This window comes from Neolamprologus multifasciatus, chromosome 19 (assembly GCF_963576455.1).
Source record: "Neolamprologus multifasciatus chromosome 19, fNeoMul1.2, whole genome shotgun sequence".
Lineage (NCBI taxonomy): Eukaryota > Metazoa > Chordata > Actinopteri > Cichliformes > Cichlidae > Neolamprologus > Neolamprologus multifasciatus.
In genome coordinates this window covers 292,334-311,792 of record NC_140457.1, presented here as the reverse complement: position 1 = coordinate 311,792, position 19,459 = coordinate 292,334, and the positions used below count along the sequence as shown (strand labels likewise).

The window sequence follows — 19,459 nt, the reverse complement described above, 5'->3', positions numbered from 1 at the left end:
AAAGAGAAAGTTTGACTTTAATTTTTATTGATCCGCAGCTCGTTCAAAGGCACTAACAGGAAGTGGAATCAATCCACGCCAGGTGAACGTTACTGATGAAGCTTTCAGTGACAGATCAATAAAGTTTATTCTCAAAGTGAATACAGAATCGTGGGAAACCATGGCTGCTGATGACGACTCCGACGATGAAGGAGAGGAGCTTCAGTCAAATGTATTTTCTGACCAACTTTGACCGGCAAACAGAAACAAAACTTCATTGGCCACGTGGCACTGTCGCTGTGATGTCACGTGGACGTTGTGACCTCACACAGAGCCTCCAGCAGTTGAAAGTAGTTGTACTTGATGTCGTAGTCCATGTCGTACCAGAAGTTCACTGCAGACAAAACGGGAGCGGACGCGTTTAGTGCGAACGCCTCAGTGAGATCATCTGATCAAAGTAAAGTTAACCACAGCGTGGTGCGTTCAGGTACCTGCGATGCAGCCGTGTGACTGCTGTACGTGGTGGAACCACAGCGACGGCAGGTACAGCATCTCTCCGGCCTTCACGCTGCAGTGGAGCGGCCGCGCCCGCCGGTACTGCGGGAACCGCTCCAGGTCCGGGTTCAGCGGGTCCAGAGGGATCCACGGGACCTGGGAGGGGGTTTGAAATGAGGTGCTGAGACTCAGGCTGCGTCCACACTAGCCCGGATAGATTTGAAAACGTGGTTTTCGTCTGAAAACGCGTCCACACGAGCGCTTTGTCGTTTTCACAGGGTTGTGAAAACACTTCCAGTCCTGCACAAAGCTGAGTGAGGATTAACGGAGCTGAAGGAAAGCTGTGCAGCACAAACTGGTTTTAGAAAGTGTGCGATGTGTCCACACTACGACGGGACAGCTCCGTGTTTTCAAAGCGCTGCGTCTCAGTGTGGACGTGAGGACGGAGAGAAAACGTTGCGTTTTCAAACGAACACGCATTAGTGTGGACGTGGCCAAGAAAACCTGAACGCACCATCTCTGAGTCGCTCTGATCGATGACCTCGAACTCGCCGTCATCTCTCTGATGGTAAACGGCCGGTTGGAACAAACCTGCGGAGATAGTTACCATGGTTACCACAGGTGGATGGTTATTGCTGTAGAGAAGACTTGGTGGTTGCCATGGTTACCATAGGGGATGAAAGGGCGGTCTGTGGGCGGCATCAAGACGAAGTGTTTCTCTCCAGAGACGACGCAGTAAAGATTCTCGTAGTGATCTTTGTGCACTGAAACACAGGAACACGCATCAGCATCACCACGCCGCAACACGCGTGTGTGTGTGTGTGTGTGTGTGTGTGTGTGTGTGTGTGTGTGTGTGTGAGAGCAAGGCGTGGGTCTCACTGGAGGTGATGGCGTTCGCCTCTCCCAGCCAAAAGTTCACAGCGTCCGGCAACTTTCCTGAAAGGAGAAAACAGCAGGGTAACAGTCAGCTGGTGGTCACACTGGGGTGGGCCCCCCCTCTGGGTCACACAGTTACCTCGGCAGGGACGCCAGGAGGAGAAACATGGAGGGCAGTGTGTTATTCAAAAGCGGGGAGGGGGGGGTCCTTCCCTACCATGATGATTTATTTTCCTCTGTAATCAAAACAGAAGCTGCTGGATCTGCTGAGCTTTTTGATTTTAATTTCATTCAATAATTATTGTTATAATAATTAATTTTCTTAGTGAAGGTTACAAATGATCTTCTTCCTCTGACAGTGGACTCATCTCTGTGCTTGTCCTGCTAGACCTCAGTGCAGCGTTCGATACTGTCGACCATAATATTCTATTAGAGCGATTAGAACATGCTGTAGGTATTACAGGTACTGTGCTGCAGTGGTTTGTATCATATCTATCTAATAGACTCCAGTTTGCATGTAAATGGAGAGTCCTCTTCACACACTGAGGTTAATTATGGAGTTCGGCTGGAGATGCAGAGACCAGTTGACAGGAAACGCACTGAAACTGCTTCCTGTCAAGATCACCGTCATCACGCTCGCATCCTTTTCACAGACTGGATTGTGATGCTCTCGACTTCCTGTGATGTTTGTGGATTCTGCAAATCTGTGAGAGACACTCTGATTGGTCAACATCGCGGACAGACCAACAGCTCACCGAGTGCCGCGCTCATCCAGGAAATGTGCGGCTGTACGTCAGCAGTGAGCTCGGGCAGCTCCTGCAGCAGGTTGGAGCACTGCTTCTGGACATAAAAGACTCCGCCCCCTTTGTCCACCTGCACATTCAATCAAGACAACTTTATTAGTAAGGTGGCGTTCACGCAGGGCCATTCAGACAGCGGCGTGCAGTCTCACCTTCCCCTCGATGATGTCGAGAACAGAGGAGAAGCTCATCTGTCTCTCTTCAGGCATCACGAATCGATCTCCATTTACCGCGTCAGCGTAGCCATTTGGAGTCACTGCCACGCTTATGACCTTTGACCCCACCTTCTCCCTGCAGAGAAGAAAACGATCATGTGACATCTACACCTGACGAGCCTGAAAATGATGATGCACGAGCTCCACGGGATGTCTCTCTCTTATCTGGATGAACTAATCCTGACTTCATTTATTAGGAGCTGACCTGTTACCATAGTGACGGGGTGGGCGGGGCTTGCTTACCTCAGATAGTCAGGGCTCCACTTGGACAGGGCTGGCCAGTGGCTAAAGGCGTTGCGGATGATGCAGGGCTTGTTTGGAGCGATCCAGTCACGGTGGAACTGCAGCGGCTCAGGTGGGCCGTCCAGGTAGGGCACCGATTGGTTCAGGTACAGATCTGAAAAGTAGTCAGTGATCAGCAATGCTGATTGATAAGCAAACACCTGAGATACATGGGTGGGTGGGGCAGTGATGTCAGCATCAGTCGTTCATGTTATCATCACGTGAGCTCATTTCCTGTTTGCTCTAAAACTACATGATCACACCTCTAATGACAGTCTGGAGAACTCTAAAGCCCCGCCCACACTCCACGTGGTTGGTCACGTAAGGACAGCAAGGGTCACCACGGCGACATTTAAGCTGAAACCATGGAAACGAATGAAAAACACATCTTACCCCCCCCACTCAGCAAAGTTTGCCCTGCAAAAGGAGGCCCCGCCCCCACCTCAGCCCAAAGACACTGCCCTCCATTTTTAATCATCCAGACCTCATTCGCTGCACAGCCTCTCAGCAGTGGATCTGCATGTTGTCAGGTGTTTAAGAGACCAACGGCATCACGTGACAGGAAGCAGACGGCCAGGTTAGTTATTAATCTGCTGATGGGTGGGTTTTATGACCCCTCCCCTCACAGCAGGGCAGGTGTGTCACATGTGTAATTCAACCAAACAGGTAAACATCAAACATTCAGCCCGATGACGAGCATGCGCTGTGAGCCGCTCTGAGTCGGATCTACTTTCTGTGGCAAAAGAAATAGTCCCAGAGCCGAAGCTGTCCCCTATCTGTGATCAATGCTCGGGGCTGTGAGCCTCACCGTGAGCCTCCTGTGAACACTCGGCCAGTCGATTCCTCACTGCGTCCATCCTGCAGCTGACTGATTAAACCATCAGTTGATCGATGATCAATCCTCAGCAGCGACAATAACTGTCTCTATCGATACGTTTATTATCAATACTGCTGATCGCTTCTTTCCGAGCAGCGTGCTGCCATGCTGATTTGTTTACTTCCGGTGAGCATGCGCAGAGATTGAGGGTTCCTGCGCTGTTTGACGTGAGAGCAGGATTCCCCCTGCTGGCGGGAGGAGGGACTGCAGCAGCACATAAGCAGTTATTGATCCAGAGCGCCGATAAATCCGCTGATCATGATCCAGATAATAATCAGGCATAAAATATTCAGTCCCAGCTGCTGCTCCGTGGCTCAGGCTGAGGCTCGCTGCCTGCTTGCGAGTAAAATCAGACACTTTACTGTCAGGTGGGAGCAGGAGCGGTTTCTGTTATGGGCCACATGGGCCTTTGCCCAGGCCGGCATCACGGGCATCGGCCAAAAAGAGTTGCTCGTACTGATGCTGCCCCGACGTGCCAGCGAATTTTGGGAATTGCGCCGATCGGTGTTCTTACGGCCGTTTGCTGGGAGTAAGGCCGCCTCCGTCTGCGGGGGGGGGGGCCCGCTGCAGGGAGGAGAGGGCGGAGCAGCGCCTAATAACCAACTAAATAAGTAAGTAAAACTTTATTTATACAGCACCTTTCAAGATAAAAATCACAAAGTGCTTCACAGAAGCTAAAACATAAAAATCAACCAAAAGCAAGTTAAAAAGATGCGTTTTTAGCTGTTTTTTAAAAGCGACCCCTGAGTCCACAGATCTCAGGCTCAGTAACATCACAGCACCGCCCAGCTGTATAGAAACTCCGTCATGCTCGCTAGTAGCAGTACGAAAAGTCAGCATAACAAAAATAAACTCCACCTAAGCTTGGTTTATATCTGACCCAGATGGACTGCAGTCATAACTTCTTACCTGAAGTTCAGTTCACCTGACGCTCGGACCGGCGGCCGCCTCGGGTCTCTGCTCCTCCTGCCTCCCCTCTCCCTCCTCCACCTGCTGCCTCCACCACTTGCTAATGTTACTGAATCTGTGGAAGCTCCGCGATGCCACCACACGAAGTAACGAGTAACGAGCATAAATCTAAATCCCAGTAACGAGTAACACGTTCCTGATTTTGGCATAATAACTAATTATCGTTATCGTTACTGTAACGCGTTACTTAATAACGCGTTAGTCCCAACACTGTATATAACTGAATATCATCTGCATAGCTGTGATATGAAATGTCCTTAAAAGTCCTCAATAAGTGCTGAAGAGGAAGTAAATACAGCAAGAACAATAAAGGCCCCAAAACTGAACCTTGTGGGACACCATAGGCAGGAAAAGTAGAAGAGGAAGTGTAGAGGCAGCCACAGAAAAGGATCGTTCATGCAAATAGGATTCAAACCAGTCCAAATATAAAACAAAATAAAAACAAAACAACAAACATGAAAACACCAGACAACATGATGCAGACTTATAATTTGCACCAATGTTTATTCGAAATTTGCCCTCGGTGCGCATGCTCGCTGCTGAAGTCAAAGTAAACTTTATTGTCATCTCTGCTACAGACAGTCCAGTATACAGAGAGACGAGACGACGAGGCTGCAGTTACAGCAGTGCAAGTAAACAAACAATAAATATAAGAAGAGTAAGAAAATAAATACACACTTTAGGACCAGGGGTAAAGGGATCAATGACAATTTAAAATTTATAATTTACAGTTTGATGATTTAAAGTCTCACACACAACGGGGGATTTGTGTTCATACTGGAGTGCAAAATAAACCAATGTAAGATGGACAAGAAAAGTTCAAAGCCATCAGATGCTCAGTTTAGAAAAAAGAGAAAAGAAGAGAAACGAGCAACAGATGCAGGTGAGCAGATGTGTGATTGGATAATGGCAGGTCATCCTGAACCAATCAGAGTCAGAATACTTTATTAATCTCTAAGGAAATTATGTGAGTTACAATTACTCCAAGAAGAAACTGTAAAAATAGCAACAGTAACAGACTAAACTCCAAACATTATGTTACAGATTTTACACGTTTAAGCAATAGCACTAATATACAGAGATCACTCAATTATAAATATCAAGGACTAACAGAGGAGATTATAAATGAATATCAAGAAATTTGAGGGTTTCGGGGGGGGGCTAGGACTGCCACTGGGTGGGAGCATGTGCACGACCCCCAGCAGAGTAGTGAAACACCACGTGGTCTTCTTTATGAAGTGAAATATGCATCACTGTCGGGGCGTCTTCTCTTTTTTCTGCTTCATCAGAAACATCAGTGGAGAAGCAGAAAAGTGAGAGGAAACACAGGAAGTTTGTGAGGCTCCACCCCCCGCAGGTGAAAATAAACGTGATCATTTAAAATGTAAAGGATGACAGACAGGAGCTGAGCCTGTTTGAGTCTGAGCAGCAAACAGGAAGCTGTCAGCTGCTGAGTGCCTGATTGGACGCACCTGTGCTGAGATCAGGTCTGGATCAGGCTGTCCATGGTTACCTGGATCAGGTCAAATGCTGTGGCGTCATGGACGAGTCGGCTTTGGAGCGTTACTTTGAAGACTCCATTGCAAACGTGAGTGTGAGGAAGAGGTGATGTCAGCAGGTTTGGGTGAGTCTGGACTCTCTGGTCTTCAGTCCCTGAGCCTCATTAAAACAGAAAATGTGCAGTGAAAGCCGGAGTAGTCCGATCTTCAGCGTGCATCTGTGAAAAGCCATGAAACATGAAGTAAACCAGCAGTCGAGTGTAGATTTGGTACTGAAGGCCAGCTCTGGGTCCTCTGAGCTTCTGTGCTGAACGACTGTTTCCCGTCTGTGCTCGTTCGGCTCCTCAGATCTGTGAAAAGTGTGAATGTGTTCAAAATCCTGCAGACAGTCCTGAACTGAGAGGAAGAACGTCACCTTTACGTGCAAACCCATTCAAACTGAACAGGAGCTGCACAACTATCAAAGAACTAGAGCGAGTCATCTGAGAACAAATCAGTAAATAATCGTTAATGAAACTGGAAATGAGAGATGGTACAGGCGGCATTACTCAAACAAATGTATAATCAAACTCTTATTCAGGCTTCTTTCTCCTGTAGGACTCTGGCTTTATGCTGGGGGAGGGGCTTGGTCTTCAAAGCCCTGCCCTCATTTCACAGGACCCCGCCCAATTGGCACAGGACCCCGCCTACTCATCAGAGAAGTCTGGAGCGAGCGGCGAGGCCGGTGACGAGCTTGACCTCAGTTTCCTTCCCGATGAGCTTAGCACACAGGAGGAACCGAGCCATGACGTATCAGGTATGACATCAGCAGACAGTGGGCGTGTACGACCTAGCAGCCAGTGACCGCGTCTCACCTGTACGCCATGTTATTCCAGGAGAGGAAGGCGGGTCTGCAGCTCTGGACGTGTCTCAGGACAGTGGTGTTGGTGTGGACTACAACTCCCAGGAATCCACAACCACCGAGGGCACACAGGAGGCGTCCACATCAGGAGCGGGGACCAGGGCCTCCCCCTTCTATCCCATGACCCCCATGACCCCTATGACCCCCGTGACCCCTGTGACAGAGAGGTCAGGAATCATCCCGCAGTTACAGTAAGTCACTGCTGAAGCCGTTCTTCATCTGGTTCTCATACAGTATTAAACTCCCCATAATGCCAGCACCTCGGGAGGCTTCCAGGAGACAGCCAATCAGAGCTGAGGGTGACCTGCAGAGGTGCGCTGTGTGACGCGGTCAAAAAGCAGAATTTTAGTGCAGTAAATGATTAACAGGATTGCTTTGAAAACCAGTTGTGCAATAATACAATCTGGGTCAGACGGCTGTGGCTGTGATGTCATTAATGTGGCTGTGATGTCATTAATCCACACCTGGTCTGATGACAACTGGAAGAGGAAAAACAGTCTGAGGTTAAAGCTCATGACGGTGAAGTCCTGAGTACGGCAGGAAGTGAGGAAATAACTGCTGTGACTGAGCACCGAGGCAGCGCCCACAGGTGAAACGCCGCCCCCTGCTGGTGATGATAACAAAAAGTGCCTTTAAACTCATCTTGCACGCAGGCGTCCAAATTGTCGTGTGAGTGGCGGGCTTCAGACACGGGTTAACCTTCACTTCCTGCTTTGCTTCCTGTGCAGGAACATCGTCTCCACGGTGAACCTGGGCTGTCCGCTGGATCTGAAGTTCATCGCCCTGCAGGCCCGAAACGCCGAGTACAACCCAAAGGTACTGACATCGCTGAAAGTTCTGATCTGAATCCCACGCCATCCAGCGGGGCTCATCGCTCTCGTGTCATTTCAGCGCTTCGCCGCGGTCATCATGAGGATCCGCGAGCCACGAACAACAGCTCTGATCTTCAGCTCTGGGAAGATGGTGTGCACAGGAGCCAAGAGGTCAGTGCATCACGCAGATGGTTCAGGTGTGAGCAGCATGCTGCGTGAAAGCGTAACCTCCCTCACGTCTGTGTCTGAGCACGTGCAGTGAGGAGCAGTCGCGCCTGGCGGCCCGGAAATACGCCCGGGTGGTGCAGAAACTCGGTTTCCCCGCCCGCTTCCTGGAGTTCAAGATCCAGAACATGGTGGCCAGCTGTGACGTGTGCTTCCCCATCAGACTGGAAGGACTGGTTCTGACCCACCAGCAGTTCAGCAGGTAAGAGGCGCACCTGATCCCCGTGGTGTTTAACCTTGATTTAAAGCGCTCCTCAGACCGGCGTTCCCTCCACAGTTACGAGCCGGAGCTGTTTCCGGGACTCATCTACCGGATGGTGAAGCCTCGAATCGTCCTGCTCATCTTTGTGTCGGGGAAGGTGGTTCTGACGGGTAATCGCCGCCACACGTCCGAGTTCATCAGCACAGACACAAACTGCAGCTTCCACACGGGGCTGATCTGTCACCAGATTACAGACAAAATCTTCTTCGTGTGAAATCATGATCAAGTCGTTCAGCACAGGTCTGCAAACAGGCCTTTCATTTACAAAATGACTGCAGTCACATGATCTTAAAGGGCACCAGCTCACCTTCACGGGCGAGGGGCGTGGCCACAAAGTAGCAGCCGGGGTTCAAGTCCGACCTGTGCTCTGTGCCCACTGTCTCTATCCAATTAAGAGGCCAAAACGATCCTGTTTAAAGAAAATGATCTTTAAAATATCTCTGAAACTCAAAGTAAACTGAAAGTCTGTCTTTGATTTGTTGCCAAGTCCAAAATGTGGATCTGATCTTAAGAAACGACTTCCTGCAAAACAAACTGTAGAAACATGACTAAATGATGACGTAACACCGGCTGCTTTCTATCCATGCTGTATTTTATTTTGAAAATCTCAGAAATGTGACTCTTATAATCATGAAATGGGACCGAATGACACCGTGCTAATCACCGAGCTGTTGCCTTCCAGGAGCCAAAGAGCGAGCCGAGATCTACGAAGCGTTCGAGAACATTTATCCGATCCTGAAGGGCTTCAGGAAGCAGTGAGAGCGGCACTTCCTGTTCCTGTGTACATATCTGATTCGATATTTGGGCTAAATATGTTTTACTTTGAGTCGCACTGCAGAGTTATGGGATGGGATTTGTTTTAGAGTCTCAAAGAGTTCACCATCCCGAGAATCTGTTTTCTAAGAGTCATGTGACTTCAGTGTTTTCATACACACATTTCCACTGAGTGAATAAATGTGGAGACATCAGCTGTTGAACATAATAAAGGTGTCTATGTACGTTGTACGGCCTTTAAAACCATCTTTACTGAGCGGTTGAAGCTGCAGCGCAGGAGCAGTTTGGAAGAAGGTGTTGCTCAAAACCCCAAATTTAATATGAGCTTTTCACACCTGAGCGTCGGTAACTGTGGGAAACACACCAGACACAAAAAGACTCATCTGGAGTACGTTATTCCAACAAACTGCTCTTCATAGCCTTTCGCATGGCTTTCAAACTTTTATTCTGAAAAACATTACAGCGGTTTTATTCTGAAGGGCAGTTCTTCACCTGACTGATCAGACATCCAGAGACGGCCTGAGTTTTGTGAACTGGGCTCAGGTTTGAGTCTTTGACGATCCTGGACAAACACGCAGCAGCAACAAACCCTCAGTCTCACGCTGACAGTTCATTGGCCCCCCTGTAGCTGTGAGGACGGCGTGCACTGCTGTGGTATCGTTTCATCTGTCTGTCATCCGTAAACTAAACCCCACAGACGAATAACTTTGTAGGTCACATGATGTGGCTGAACTAAAACCTGATTGGATCATAACCTGCACTGTAGACTTGAGTCACCTCTGCCAGGAGCTCGTCAGCCCACGCAACCTTTCCCCGTCAGCCTGGAGACGATCGGAGACGACGGCTCGCTTCTGTCCTTCCACGTTTCACTCGTGATTTTGTTTGCTCGAAGAACACCAATAATTGGATCCGTCTAATTTCCCACAGTCACAGCACATGTCACCCCACAGGTTTAAGACATCTGAGAGCGCTCCTCTCTGAGATCCTCTCCTGTTCACTGAAGCTGACTTTTTTTGTGAGTTAATTGTTGTTATGATGAAACTGAGTTTGGGAGCTTTTCGGCTACGATAAGAAAAGAAACTTTATTAGTCCCACACGCGGGAAATTTGTTTTGTCACAGCAAAGTTAGGACAGTGCAAAGTTATACAGCAACAATTAGAGAATGCTGGAATACAATAAGAATAATATACTGTACACAACTGAATAGAATAAAATATACAACAGGATAAAAATAAATAAATTCAAATGCTTTATACAACTGAGTAAAAATGCAACTTTGTCAGAAAAGAGTATTGCACTTAGTGTTATTGCACATGTGTGGATGTGTTTGATCAGTTGGAGTCTTTGTTGTGGAGTCTGACAGCAGTGGGGAGGAAAGACCTGTGAAATCTCTCCGTCCCACACCGTGGGTGCTGCAGCCACTGAAGGAGCTGCTCAGTGCTGTCAGAGTCTCCTGCATGGGCTGGGAGATGTTGTCCAACAGGGATGACAGCTTAGCTGCCGTTCTCCTGTCACTCACCACCTCCACTGGGTCCAGAGGGCAGAACAGAGCTGGCCCTGATCAGCCTGTTCAGTCTCTTCCTGTCCCCAGCAGAGATGCTGCCGCCCCAGCAGACCACACCATAGAAGATGGCCGAGGCCACCACAGAGTCATAGAAATTGTTAAACCTATTAATCCCTGCAGTAATGACCCAATGGGAGGCTCGTGTTTAAATCTCCGTGGGGGCTGCAGAGTTCATGACTTCACAGAATAAATGGACTGATTCTTATGCAGCACTCGGTGCTTCTACAACATCCACACTCCGATGCAGCATCAGAGAGTGACCCGGGGTTCGTATCCTGTTTAAGGATACTTGGCATGCAGACTGGGGAAGCCAGGAATCGAACCACCAACCCTCCGATCACCTGATGAGTCGTTCACGTTGAGCTCTGTGAACACAATTACTTTTAACAACCTCCCATGTTTTATGGTGACGTATGCCTGACCCCGCCCACCCGTGACGCCATCAGATAAACAAACCCGTCACGCTGTGAGAGGAAAGAGGAAGTGGCGGTCTGTCCTCGGGTTACAGCTGTGCGTCGGTTCTAAACTATGAGACGTTAGCGGCAGGCCGACCTTCGCGGAGCCGCAGACAGCGCAGCTAGCATGGCGTCCTCCGCCGGCCCGGCCCGGCCCGCTCCAGCCTCTGCGGCCCGGCCGTCACTGCGCCCTCCACTGCCGGCCTCGGCCCACTCCGCGCAGGGCTGCGTTATGCTGGAGTCCGTGGACGACGCGGAGGGGCTGTACGTGGCCGTGGAGCGCTGCCCTCTGTGCAGCACCTCCCGCCGCAGGCTTACCTGCGCTCGCTGCGTGCAGGCCGGAGACTTTGTGTACTTCGACGGCAGGAACACAGAGAGGTAAACACCGGAGCCGAATTCCACCGACGCAGCTCAAAGTTTCCCGTTCCTACGTTCCTCTGCGGACACGCAGCACCGGGCAGCTGCTCCGTTTCGCCTGAGGATAACGGGAGCTGTCGGTGCCGTTCGGCGTCGTTGTGAGCACCGACTGCGTCTTAAAAAAACGCTTTTCACGGCTTTCTTTGTGTCTGACTGCTCTGTTGGTGGGGACATTAGCCGAAGCGTGGAGCCCAAATAACACTGCTGTGGTGAAACAGGTGTTTCAGCTAAACCGAAGCGCGATTATTATTAAAATCAGAAACTCTTCTTTATTTTCTCAAACGTCAGAAGTTACGGTGTAATGACCGGAGGCGTGACACGCTAATACTCCACAGTCGCACCGTCTCGTCTTTAAAAAGGTGTAAACTAACCTGAAAACGGCGCTTAGCATTAGCAGCTAACAGTGGTTAGCTAAGTAACTTTCAGGTAGTTTGTTAGCTCAGCTCGGTTAGCCTTTGTATCAACATCTGTTACTGTTAGCTCAGCTAGATTAGCCTCGGTTAGCCTTTTTAAGCTTTATTTGGCCGGTTAGCTCAGTTTTGTAAGTCTGCTAGGTCTCAGGTTATCGTGTGTTGACCTGCTCTGGTATTGTTAGCCTGGTGGCTAGCTGCTGTGTTACAGAGTGCAGGGCTCGCAAAATTTCAAAATCCCTGGTAGCCCTTAGGGCAGGGACTCATCAGTTTTTGGTAGCCCAAAATTAATTTAAGTAGCCCGAATAAAAAAGAGAGCAATTTTTTGATTGATGTTTTGTTTCCTCTTTTGTTTCCGTTACAATATTATTGTAAAGAAAACAAAACATTAATCAAAAAAATGTTGAAACACAAATTACAACATTGTATAAAAATTACAACCATCAACTCAAATACTTGGTTCTAATTGAACAGAAATTTCTATGAACTTGTAAGAACTGTGTAGGACATGAATCAGTCTGTGTCAGATCCTGAATTTGAAATTTCCACTGAAGTCACGGGTAAGAGGCAAGTGGAACCAAGATCGAGGCCGTTTGCTGTTTGAAGTTTTCAAACACTGCTGAATTGTGCCAGTGGTAGTTCACTCTCTGCAACATAGTAGCTGCTCTAAACTGATTTTTCAGGTTTATTTTTAGTTTGTTATTTGCAATTGGTGTTTGTTCTGGGAAAGATATTGCAGACTGAGCAATAATGCATTTCTTGCATTTCTCATGGGTTCTAATGGAGGCCTTTCTTAAAATGACTGGTCCCAGTAACAAAGGCGCTTGTCGACTCAGAAATCGAGGGAAAACCAACAACACACCCAGAACATTATGTTATTTACACGGGTGCACATAAGTGGTCCGCATGTGCGCATTCGCTGTCAAAATAAAAGACGCACACCAGATAAGAAGTTGCAACACGCGTTTGCGTCCATATAAAAGGCTGTTTTTGTCCACTAGAGTGGGATTTTCACAGCACATTCTGCACCAAGGCTGAGGGTAGCAGATGCCAACAGACTCAATAAACTGATCCGTAAGGCCAGTAATGTTGTGGGGATGGAGCTGGACTCCCTCAAGGTGTGTCGGAGAGGCAGATGTTGTCCAAGATAAAGACAATGTTGGATAACACCTCCCACCCACTCCATGATGTGCTGGTCAGTCACCGGAGCACGCTCAGTGAGAGACTGAGATTACCCATAATGCACCACTGAACGACACAGGAAATCTTTCCTGCCTGTGGCTCCTTGTACAACTCCTCCACCCAACACACTGTTTACTGCAACAACTACACCTTTTTCTTTTTCAGATATTTATTAATAAGTGACTTTGTGTATATATATATGTATATATCTTATTATTCTTAGTTAGCGTGTTGTCTGTCTGTTAATGTTTGTTTATAATGGAGCACTGTAACAAAAAATAATTTCCCCCAGGGATCAATAAAGTTTTCTGGTTCTGAATGTGCACCTGCGGACCACTTATGTGCAGCCCTGGTTATTTAGCTCGTCATATTGCAGCCACAGAAATTCTTTTGTCCATGAAACCATAAAGCTGCACTTTCTTTTTGCCTTATAGTCTGATTTGTCATAACTTTTCCGTTTTGTGGTAAGCTTTTCTTTGGCTGTCACTTCTTCACCCTGACTTGTCTTATTTGGCTCAGCAGAACTAAAATATATATCCTGCTGCTTTTACACAGACACTCACATAACGCTCAGCGCCTCTCTGCGCGATCAACCTCTCACATGTTTGAGCTGCGGGAGATTTCACTTGTCATGTTTGCATAGTAAGCTAACGATTGATAAGATGATGTCAGAGGAATTGGTGCGCAAATGATCATCACTCACCAATCAGTGCTGCCGCTCTCTATACACAGTTCGCCGATTGCAAAGTGAAAGCAAAAACAAGCGCAAATTCAAACATGATTTCAATATGTCACATATTGACAGTGGCTCACCGATGACATAATTACCCAGCTACATTTCTGAAAGAATGCAAAAGCATTGACATAGATTTTTCCTTCCTACGACAGCCTGACGGGCAGGGCAGAGATAGATTCTGGTAGCCCGACTGGAAAAACCGCTAGCCCCGGGACGTCGGGCTAGCTCTCAGGTGTGAGGCTTTATCTACTGCAGGTGAACTCTCTGCTGTTTGTCTGCAGGTACACTGAGAAGCTTGAGCGGCTGAAGAAGCTGAAGGGGGAGAAGGAGCAGCTGCAGCAGAGGTAACACCTGCTGCTCACAGGTACAGGTGATGTCACAAACGGCTGTGGACTGAGGGAGGGCGAGTGAAGCTGTTTGAGGCAGCACCTGTGCAGGTGTTGCAGATGTTTGTGTGTTTTTGGTGACAGCAGCTGTGGAGATAACCTGTGACATCTTCTGTCCTCACAGCGTTGTGCAGGCCATGAACAGGAAGCTGCTGGCTGACGAGATGGTGAGTTCACAGCTGCACAGGTGTGCGTTCACGTGGCTGCCTCCTTATCGCTCCTCTGCTCTGTAATGTTACCTTCAGTGAGCTCACCTGCAGTTTTTAATGCGCTGTAGCTCCTCCCATCCTCTCCGAGAGCACGTCAGGTGCATCTGTGCGGCACCTCTGACCTCTGACCTCCAGCTGAGAGGCAGAAATGAGAGAAATAAATTCAGATGTTTTAACTTGTTTGCATAAATAAAAATGTGAACAGATTAAAGTTCAAATCTGATTAAAAGCCAGTTGCTGTTGTCGTCCTCAGAAATGGAAGATCATGTCGTGTAAGATGAAGGTGGAGCAGCTAAAGGAGGCGGTTGCCTGGGGCAACGAGGAGGCGAGGCACGGTGAGTGTCAGCAGGTTTAAAACTGACACGGTGCGTGAGCTGTCACGTGACCCGTTTCCCCCTCCTGCCGCAGATAACGAGCGCCTCTCCAGGTGTCAGGAGGACGTCCAGCGGCTGCAGCGCCGGGCCGTTCGCCACGGTGAGAAACGCGACAAGATCGAGCGCCACAACCGGCGTCTCGGTGAGCTGATGGAGAAACGCAGTCGAGACCTGCAGAGCCGACTGAGCCAGCTCGCCGCACTGCGGCGGGAGCACATCCGCGACCTCACCACCCACATCTTCCCCATGCAGGAGGAGAAACTGGGCAGCAGGTAGGGGGTGGAGCCTTCTGCGTTTCAGGAACACCTCTGATGGGACTGATGGAGCAAACGTGTTGTCATCCCGCTCTCTGCCCCTCTGTGTGTCCATTAGAGACCCCGCGGACGTCCTGGCCGAGTGCGACCCGCTGACCTCGAGCACGGTGAGCGAGCTGGCCGAGGCCCGCAGGACCACCTACCTGTCGGGACGCTGGATCTGGGACGACCAGAACGGAGAGACAAGCATCAGCATCACGGGGCCCCCTGTGGCCCTGCCCAGCAACGGAGACTGCTCCGCTTACTACAGCTGGGTGGAGGAGAAGAGCACCAATCAGGGCCCAGGTGAAGAGTGAGGAGGCGGAGCTTTAGTGGTCTTACTGATAACTGATCTCATTTTTTCCCTGAGTTCAGATTTCTTCTCAGACAGAAGTTTGTTCTTGTATTTATCTGACGTTGTTGTTGTTGTTGTTATTATTTTAAAATACTTCATTTACTTCTAATTTTTTTAATAATGAGTATTTTTATGCGGGTGCTCAGAAAACTTTCGTTTGAAAAGGTTTCAGGTGACCCTGTCCTGACCTTTGACCTCCTTTTGCCGCAGAGCTGGACCACATTAACCCGGCTCACACCATCAGCGCCGCCCTCTGCTACACCACGCAGCTCGTCACCATCCTGTCCCACATGCTGGACGTCAACCTGCCCAAGAAGCTCTGCAACAGGTGGGAACGTTTGAAAAGTGGCGCCGCTCAGCTGTAGGTCGATTTCGCGGCGTCCATCTTTAATCTTTGCTCTGTGCTGTTTGTTTTCTCAGCGAGTTCTGCGGAGACAATCTGAGCCGCTACCGCTTCACCCGAGCTCTGAGCAAGCTGAACACCAACGTGCTCCACCTGTGCTTCTCTCAGGTGAGACTCGCACGCCGTTTGTCCGTCTTCTGTGTCGCGGCGACTCTGAGACGCTGCAGGACTGATTCTGATTGATCCGTCTCTGTGTTCCCGCCTCTCACCCCGTTTCTCTGTGTTCAGCACGTTGACAGCGAGAAGCTCCACCTCCATCACACCCTGAGGAACATCGTGTTTCTGGTTGCCCCCGACAACGACAGCCTGGGCAGGTGAGAGGGCGAAGTGTTTGATTTCAGGGAAACGTGGGTGCGATCTGCTGATTGAGGGTGACGCCATGTTTACCCGTGTGCTTCAGGACGGGTCCGTTCGAGGTGTGCGCCGACCTGGAGGAGTCCATGGAGTTCGTGGAGCCAGAGGCGGAGGGGCCGGCGGAGGAGAGCGGAGACGAAGCGGTGACGGACGACGAGACGGACCTGGGGACGGACTGGGAGACGGTGCCCAGCCCGCGGTTCTGTGATATCCCCTCACAGGTAAACACACCTGAGCACCGAGCTGCTCGTGAAGGACGCAGCAGCGGGCGGGGGCGCCTGAGGGGAGGAGTCACTGTGACCTCCATAGCTCAGACATCAGTGCAGAGGAGTTACGGGGCTCCGCCTCGTGACCTCTAACCTCTCCTCTTCCTCCTCTGTCCTCCTGCAGTCCATGGATCTTTCCCAGAGTGCCCTGCAGGTCTCGCAGCCCGCCGCCAATACCGGAGGGATGATCTCATCCGCCGCCGCCTCCGTCAGCTCCTGGCTCAGAACCTACACTGGCCAGCGCTGACCCTGCGGAGTCCCGGGGCTTGTTTGTATCTCAGGGGTCAGAGGTCACCATCAGCGCTTCAGACTCTGCAAACGTTTGAGGAGCTGAGAGGTCCTGCTGACGCGTCACTGCTGATTTGATTGGTTTAACTTTTTTTCTCCTGTGAGGTCGTATCGCGGAGCCGCTCACTCTGATTGGACGAGGTTGTTACAGTCTGGAGGGGCGGAGCTCTTTTGCAATAAAATCTCTGCAGTAAGCTCCACGCACAGGCGTGGCTCAGTCTCCAGCGTGTCGGCGTCACGGTGACCTGACGTGTCCTTTGTGACCTTTAAGGTCGTGATGAGAAACTGGAAGCGCTCGCGTTCAGCAGGATGCCACGAGGTCAACATGCGCTCTGATTGGAGGATTGTGCTCCGGCGCCGCTCCAAGCCTGACTCGTTTTTATGAAAACACTATTTTCAGTTTTTCTTGTACATTTTCAGCCTCATTCAAAAACAAAGTTTCTTCCTGTGGGCGGAGCGTGCATCGTCTCTTCTGATTGGCTCCAGTTTAGAAAATCGAGCTGCCATCACAGATCAGCTGGAATCAAACCTTCGGCCGACGCCGACCTTTGACCTGCTGCTCCTTTCTGACTGGACAGAGAACAGCTGTCTGTGATTGGGTCCTGAAAAGCCGTTGCTCTGTAACGTACATCCTGATTGGGCGAGGAGGTAACACTGCGATCGTCTCGCTGCTTGAAGGTGTGGGTGAGCTCGCTCTGATCGATGGGAGTCAGCTGACCGGGCCGCCTCACGCTGTTTCGCTGAGCTGGTGATGATGATGGCGGTTTATGGACGGACATGTTTTATTTGAAGTGTTTCAGTTTGTGTGACGTTTGAAATAAAATCCTGTTTTCTGCTTTTTGAATCTGAAGTTGAGTTTTTAATAGAGTGTGCGTGCGTTGACCTTTAACCTCAGGGGCCACAAGAGGTGCTGACATCCACATGCTGTACAGGCAGCTTCACCTGTGCCTGCAGGTGGGTTGAAGCACAGGTGAGTGTACACCTGTAATAGCCGTGTGTGTGAGGATGCACAGCATCTCCACAGTAACCGCACGATTCACGCCACGGCGTGTTGATAGATTTAAAGACTTCACCCGCTGATGCTGGCGGGACGTCAGCGTCTGCTGTCTGTGCTCTGCAGGTGTGAACACCTGAGCTCAGGCTGTCTGATTGGACGGCTCCAGCTGATGGGTCTGTCACAGCAGGCACAAGGTGAGCGTGGACAGGTGATGATTTCACATGACTGAGCAGTTCCTGTGATGTCACACGGATCCCAGGCTGCATGGTGTTCGTGGCACAGGACCAGGCGAGCAGGTTGGTGGAGAAACAAAACAGGTGGAGACAGAACAACAGGGCCAGCCCGCGGCCAACAAAGCTTATTACAGTCAAAGTTAATGAAAATGTTTCGGGATGTGAGCAGAAACGATAAAGATCAGTTTGTATTCGGTCCTGAGGATGATCAGAGTCACCATCGTCTCCACCAGCATGCAGCGTGTTCCCGTAACACGAGTCCTGCTGTGTTGCAGCTGGGATGTGTCCCTCTGGGTCTGCCCTGTGCCCCGCTCATGTTCCAGGGTGGTGCCGTTCATCCAACAGGCATTCGTCACATCTGCAGGTTCACTTCACTGCATGCTGCTGACGCCCACCTGCAGGATCCTCCTACCTGCACAGAGTGACTGTAATGAGTGCAACCATCCGTTACCACGGTCCTCCTGACCCACCTGGGCTTCCTTCAGGTGTGCTTGTAGTGAAGGTTTACCTTCCCTGACGCGGAGTTTCGTTGTGAGTGTACTAAACGGTTCTTATTTTATTTCTAGCCAGTATCAGATCTTTCTGTGTCCCTGAGAGCACCATGCAGCCTTCAGTCTCAGCAGGTGTAAGTACAAACTAAGCTGTTATCTGTTCACCTAAACCTTAGTTAAACTACACTGTAACTGACCCCTGCTCTCTCCTGTGACTGCCTCTCTCTCATTCATTCATTTACACTCTTACTGATGTGGATGAATCCCTGAGCACGATTCCTGTCAGCGGCGCTTGATTTATCACACAACGTGCACACACCTGAGCTGAGCTGCGATTTTGAGTTGTAGGAGCCGCCATCGTTTGGACGCTAGGTTAACGTTATTCCGGTTACCCGCCCTCGGGTTAAAGTTATTCCGGTTACCCGCCCTCGGGTTAATGTTATTCCGGTTACCCGCCCTCAGGTTCAACTTTATTCCGGTTACCCGCCCTCGGGTTCAACGTTACTCCGGTTACCTGCCCTCGGGTTAATGTTATTCCGGTTACCCGCCCTCGGGTTAAAGTTATTCCGGTTACCCGCCCTCGGGTTCAACTTTATTCCGGTTACCCGCCCTCGGGTTCAACGTTACTCCGGTTACCCGCCCTCGGGTTAATGTTATTCCGGTTACCCGCCCTCGGGTTCAACTTTATTCCGGTTACCCGCCCTCGGTTCAACGTTACTCCGGTTACCCGCCCTCGGGTTAATGTTATTCCGGTTACCCGCCCTCGGGTTAATGTTATTCCGGTTACCCGCCCTCGGGTTCAACGTTACTCTGCTTACCCGCCCTCAGGTTAATGTTATTCTGCTTACCCGCCCTCGGGTTAATGTTACTCTGGTTACCCGCCCTCGGGTTAAAGTTATTCCGGTTACCCGCCCTCGGGTTAATGTTATTCCGGTTACCCGCCCTCGGGTTAATGTTACTCCGGTTACCCGCCCTCTTGTTAAAGATACTCCGGTTACCCGCCCTCGGGTTAAAGTTATTCCGGTTACCCGCCCTCGGGTTCAACGTTACTCCGGTTACCCGCCCTCGGGTTAATGTTAC

General features: G+C 50.0%; 3 protein-coding genes across 5 annotated transcripts; 2 read left to right on the top strand and 1 right to left on the bottom strand.

Annotated features, from left to right (window-relative positions):
- Window positions 1-6: 6 nt before the first annotated feature.
- jmjd7 (jumonji domain containing 7) lies at window positions 7-4,115 on the bottom strand. The gene is made up of 9 exons (XM_085143280.1): window positions 3,456-4,115; window positions 2,609-2,762; window positions 2,303-2,441; window positions 2,106-2,223; window positions 1,354-1,410; window positions 1,143-1,238; window positions 989-1,065; window positions 471-630; window positions 7-373 (listed from the first exon to the last, which is right to left on the bottom strand). Exons 1-9 carry the CDS (start codon window positions 3,502-3,504, stop codon window positions 285-287), a joined length of 939 nt encoding a protein of 312 aa, XP_084999406.1. The 5' UTR covers window positions 3,505-4,115; the 3' UTR covers window positions 7-284.
- A 1,271-nt stretch (window positions 4,116-5,386) lies between these two features.
- tbpl2 (TATA box binding protein like 2) lies at window positions 5,387-9,307 on the top strand. Of its 3 annotated transcripts, none has more exons than XM_085143276.1 (8): window positions 5,387-6,081; window positions 6,590-6,788; window positions 6,868-7,084; window positions 7,622-7,709; window positions 7,785-7,876; window positions 7,965-8,132; window positions 8,208-8,432; window positions 8,875-8,986. In XM_085143276.1, exons 1-7 carry the CDS (start codon window positions 6,034-6,036, stop codon window positions 8,404-8,406), a joined length of 1,011 nt encoding a protein of 336 aa, XP_084999402.1. In that variant the 5' UTR covers window positions 5,387-6,033; the 3' UTR covers window positions 8,407-8,432; window positions 8,875-8,986. The 3 variants fall into 3 exon arrangements, with proteins under 3 accessions (XP_084999402.1, XP_084999404.1, XP_084999405.1); XM_085143279.1 differs by having other exon boundaries at window positions 5,642-6,081; window positions 8,208-8,302; window positions 8,875-9,195; XM_085143278.1 differs by lacking the exon at window positions 8,208-8,432 and having other exon boundaries at window positions 5,635-6,081; window positions 8,875-9,307.
- Window positions 9,308-10,883: 1,576 nt separating this feature from the next.
- atg14 (autophagy related 14) lies at window positions 10,884-17,502 on the top strand. The gene is made up of 11 exons (XM_085143275.1): window positions 10,884-11,363; window positions 14,012-14,074; window positions 14,241-14,283; window positions 14,579-14,660; window positions 14,734-14,971; window positions 15,072-15,298; window positions 15,558-15,675; window positions 15,768-15,858; window positions 15,979-16,064; window positions 16,151-16,325; window positions 16,495-17,502. Exons 1-11 carry the CDS (start codon window positions 11,113-11,115, stop codon window positions 16,615-16,617), a joined length of 1,497 nt encoding a protein of 498 aa, XP_084999401.1. The 5' UTR covers window positions 10,884-11,112; the 3' UTR covers window positions 16,618-17,502.
- The last annotated feature ends 1,957 nt before the right edge of the window (window positions 17,503-19,459 follow it).